The sequence below is a fragment of the Spinacia oleracea genome, chromosome 6 (assembly GCF_020520425.1).
Source record: "Spinacia oleracea cultivar Varoflay chromosome 6, BTI_SOV_V1, whole genome shotgun sequence".
NCBI classification, from domain to species: domain Eukaryota; kingdom Viridiplantae; phylum Streptophyta; class Magnoliopsida; order Caryophyllales; family Amaranthaceae; genus Spinacia; species Spinacia oleracea.
This window is the reverse complement of record NC_079492.1, coordinates 124,235,326-124,239,963: the sequence shown is the minus strand read 5'-3', so window position 1 is coordinate 124,239,963 and position 4,638 is coordinate 124,235,326. Positions and strand designations below refer to the sequence as shown.

At 36.4% G+C, this 4,638-nt stretch overlaps 1 protein-coding gene across 2 annotated transcripts; it reads right to left on the bottom strand.

Moving 5' to 3' along the window:
- Positions 1–399: 399 nt before the first annotated feature.
- On the bottom strand, positions 400–4,182 carry LOC110798869 (uncharacterized). 2 transcript variants are annotated; one of them, XM_056831366.1, is made up of 7 exons: positions 4,131–4,182; positions 3,171–3,400; positions 2,868–3,080; positions 2,696–2,788; positions 2,484–2,587; positions 2,043–2,402; positions 401–603 (listed from the first exon to the last, which is right to left on the bottom strand). In XM_056831366.1, exons 2-6 carry the CDS (start codon positions 3,210–3,212, stop codon positions 2,048–2,050), a joined length of 807 nt encoding a protein of 268 aa, XP_056687344.1. In that variant the 5' UTR covers positions 3,213–3,400; positions 4,131–4,182; the 3' UTR covers positions 401–603; positions 2,043–2,047. The 2 variants fall into 2 exon arrangements, with proteins under 2 accessions (XP_021859759.1, XP_056687344.1); XM_022004067.2 differs by lacking the exon at positions 4,131–4,182 and having other exon boundaries at positions 400–603; positions 3,171–3,601.
- Positions 4,183–4,638: the final 456 nt, after the last annotated feature.

Genomic DNA, 4,638 nt, shown 5'->3' with positions numbered 1-4,638 from the left:
AGAGGGCGAAAAAAGTCGCCCTCTTAGATCAAATTATCGCCCTGCTAAGCTATAAGGGCGACCATAGAATCGCCCTCAAGGTCGCCCTGTTATTGTCGTTGTATTAGCTTTTTAGGGCAAACATTAAAAGTCGCCCTCTTTGGTTGAGATCTAACAGGGCAACTTTCTTCGCCCTCTTTGGTTTATTCAAAAAAGGCATCCATAATCGCCCTCTTTGGTAAGAATCAAGGACGGCAGAGTACATTTGGTCGCCCTATTAAATCATATCAAGAAGGGCAAGTGTTTTGCCCTCTTTGATCAATATCAAATACAACAACTAAAGTCGCCCTCTTTGATAATTATTTTATTTTTAAAAAAATAATCTGATAGGTAGGCAGGAACCTGATATAGGACAATGACATAATTCATACCACAAACAATAACAAATCTTTGCACATTCGAAAGTTCTTTTACAACCTCCAAAAAATCATCTATATATATTTCCTGAGTGCAGCAAGCCAACAACTTAACAAAATAGTTCGTACAACTTCATAAAGCTCCTAAGCATAACTAACAAAAGATATATCGATCAGCAGACTCGTCAAGGCCAAAAAAATATATTTCCTGTAAACAAATATAGAACAATTAGTTTCATGTATTTTCTCTCAGGTAAACACAAAAAAGAAAGCATACTTAGAACAACTATTAGTCCACTAGTAGACAATGTTTGCTCTTCCAAGACACAAATGAATCAGATGCATCCATTATGTTATAGAGACAGAAAATACGGAGATGAGCAATTCCTACGTTGACTTGCTTTGAATATGCAGCACCATGTCATTCGTGTTGGGGATTAATGGTAACAAAAATTTGTAGAATAGCAGCCTGATGGGAAGCACTAAACCAGTTAAACCAAACCAAAAAAGCAAGAACACCACTTGCTAGACCAAAATAAGAACAGTAGCTAGCCATAAAAAATCCTAATAGCAGCATGTCTTCAGCACAATCTAACAACCTTAAAAACTAAGGCCAGTAGACATGGTCCCAAACTATCACACCAGAGCTCACTATCTCACAAACTAAGGCCAGTCAACATGGTTCCCAGGACAACCACATCCTAAAAATCATAGGAGATGTCAAACAGAAAACCGAAGAGCAATGCAATACAGAAAATCGCATAAAAACCTTAATCACAAATCTTGACACGACCTGATGCATATTCATAGATCTATATCAGGAGAGTCATATCAGAACATCAGAGACGAAGTAAATCAGAAACTCCCCCATACAGCAGACCACTTAGTCTCCCTATTGTGCATGTTTAAATAGTATTTTGCATCAGCAGAAGCTACTGTCACAGCTGTCAAAGTAACAATTAACTGTGACAAAAAGAAAAATATATAACTTGAAGAATACATAGCCCAAAACCAAATGCCCATTAAAAACTCCAACTAATGGCATAATCTAGGCGTACAAGCTGTGTAAACATGTGACAGATTGCAACTCTTCTCTCTTTCAAAAGCAATAAATCTCCATACCACCACTCTCATAGTCTCATATCAACATCCACAAGACATAACCCACATCAATTTTTCTCTGTATCCCATAACATAAAACACAGAAGAAAGCCAAAATACCAATTACCACTGTCCCAAAACCATGTGTATCTACCACATCTTACACCAGAACCAAAAGATAACATATCTGCATTGAAAACATGGAATCATTAAAGCCCCAAAAACAATAGAACATCTCCCTAAAATCCCACTGGAATAAGCAGAAATATTACAAGCAACACACCAATTCCCAATAAAAAAATCGCCCGAGCAGAGAAAATCAACAGCAAATGCTACCAAATGCTACCAAAGCAACAACAAAAATGCGAACAAAATATGATCTGAAGAAATTTGTTCTCTTAGATAATAAACTGATTGCACAACTTATTGTTAATGATATTCCCACGTCCTAATTTCGGCAGCATCTCCCCATAAAATGATTGCATTTACCCCCCCTTTCCCATGAGTTTATATTCAAAATAATTTCACTTTAATATTAAAACATACCTTATTTATGTCAAGCCAATCTTGTCCATGATTAACTGAAGCTTTTGTTCTAATTCTTGCTGTTTCTTCTTAGCCTCCAGTTTATGTGACTCAAATTCTGCTCTGATCATGCTATTTTCATTCTGCAGATGCTCCACATTAGCTTCTAGCTCTGCTCTTCCTTTCTTCCCATCCTTGGATAACACAGGGTGACCTTTACCTAACCCACGTGCATAACCCGAACGATATCCAAGCACTTCTTTGTAGGCAATATCCAAAATAAGATTGTCAGCTCCTTTCTCTCTGACTTCTTTTTCATGTAACTCTTTAAATGCCTTGTACTTGATTTCGGCCTCATCGTCAAACTTCCCATTTTTATGCCTATGGTGATAAAACTAAGAAGATAAAAATTTGCAATAAGAGAAAAAATGATGCACTGGATATAAATAATAATACAATTACCTCTTTGACTTTTCCCATAACTTCAAATATATAGGATCACCATTAGTTTCATTGACCTCCTGCTCATCTTCATTGACCTCCTGCTCATTTTCTGCCTCAAGTTCCTAGGAAAAGTAAAATGATAGTATTCAAACTAGAAACTTAAAGTACACAAATGAGTAAACAAACCAGAGAGGAATTCGAATTTGAAATTAAGACTTCCAGAAGCTCACCAATTCATAAATTATCCTAGCGGTTGATTTGGCACCACATGCGGACTTGATCTTCTTTGAAAGAGCATTCGCCCGATTCTTTTCACTCTTTTCCTTAAATTTACAACATTAACATATTAGATTAATAAAGTTATTATAAGGCTAATAGTATAAGCATATTCACTATACTTACCCTCTGTTTAGGATTGCCCCAATAATTATATATAAGCCACCTCCATTGGGTAAGGTCTATAGTTGCTGGACAAGCACGTTCTGCTTCTTTCAAACTTTTGCACTTTGTAAAATGGTCAGCCTTCAACCTTTCTCTCCAATGCCTATAAAGGTTAGAGCACTGAATGTGTATCGCTTTTGGAATGTGTGCACCTTCACCGAAGTCAAACTTTGCCTACAAAAAAGTCAGTAGAAAAATATGCTGCTAACAAGACAATAACTTGAACTTAATGAGAATCAACAAAAATTTTGGGGGTTTTCATACATGAATCCTACTATACAACCGATCTATTGCGTCTTCAGGCATATCATTCCAGCTTTGAACATTAAGAGGGCATATTTCCTTCACCCAATCAGCACATTCACCCACAAATTGGTTTGCATTCTTACCCACAGCAGCTCCCAATGAGGATGGAATATGAACCTTAACCTTTCCTGGTTCGGTACTTCTCAGTTTTTTATATTTAAGTGCTCTACTTGGACCTCGAAAAGGACCTAAACAAAAAAGAACACAAATAAAATAAGTCAGGGGCAGCCGGGCAGCCATATCAGAACCTGTCTACTCCTGCATCCAAAGACAAACAAGATCGAATAATAAAAGAAATCAGATTCTGATAAAAGAGCTAGACTTCCTTCCCAACTGAGATCTACGATCTGAATCTGCTTCTATTCACAGGTTCCAGCAAAGGATTAACCTATTGTTTAGAGAACTATGCTGCAGTTTGATGTGTGAATTCCAGCATCATTAATTCTCACCAGTGGTTAATTTCAATCTCTTTCCAATAGTCTGAATGTATTGTCTTAAATGTTCTACAAGAATGCACAAACCAGTACTTATTCATAGTTTCATCTTAAGAATTCAGGGAACTGAAAAACTTGACAGAGAGATAATACAGATCACAAATGAAACATATGAAAAACTAAAACCCAAAGTTCTTGAAAATTTATGAAACTATAAGATATGATCAGATACAAAAGGGAAATTTTAGTTCCTAGACAACAACCCATGGAACTCCCTAGGACCATAATTCAAAATATGAACAGCAAGCAAATTTATGAAACAGAAGGGTGTTATAGAAACTTAAATGTATGATAATACACAAAACCCCCTACAGAAAACACACTAGCAAGTAGCAAATAACAATTTCATCAGTTGAACTAACAAGCACCCAAGTAACACCCCTTACTATTTAGCGGGAAGAGAAAAGGAGGAATCATGTCATACCTTATCAGTGCAAGGCAGGAAATTACGGAGGGTAGAAAAATGACCATTAATTCTCTCTCTTCTTGGGTGAAATTATGGCATCAACCACTGAAGTTGCAGCAATAACCCCCTAAAAAATTGGTTTACAAAAAATTGAAATTGAAATTGCAAAAAACCGCCATACATCTCAAAAATTGCAGAAAATTGAAATTGAAATCTGACAAAGTAGATGATACCAGTAAGCAGAAATCGGTCTCCTCTCGAACAAATCTCAGCAACAATCGTTCTCAGCAGAAGATCACAAGTTCGAACAAAACCCCCGAGGTTACGAACTAAGCTTAAACAAGTTGAGAAATTCAATTACTTTCGACTAAATTAGGATAATCTATGAAGAAATTAGGGAGAGAATCAGAAGCTACGAAATATATTAGCATTTATTGATTTATTTTTTAGGGAAAACGAATTTGGAATTTTAGGGAAAATGAAGAACACTGGCTCCTGGAAGGCTGGAAGGAATTTGGGGAAAACT

Excerpts from the sequence above, each read along its gene's own strand:
- LOC110798869 (XM_022004067.2), bottom strand. The coding sequence starts at position 3,452 with ATGGCTGCCCGGCTGCCCCTGACTTATTTTATTTGTGTTCTTTTTTGT. Across the intron at positions 2,789-2,867 it reads GGGGCAATCCTAAACAGAGG|GAAAAGAGTGAAAAGAATCG; the intron begins GTAAGTATAGTG and ends TGTAAATTTAAG. Across the intron at positions 2,403-2,483 it reads TTATGGGAAAAGTCAAAGAG|GCATAAAAATGGGAAGTTTG; the intron begins GTAATTGTATTA and ends TTATCACCATAG.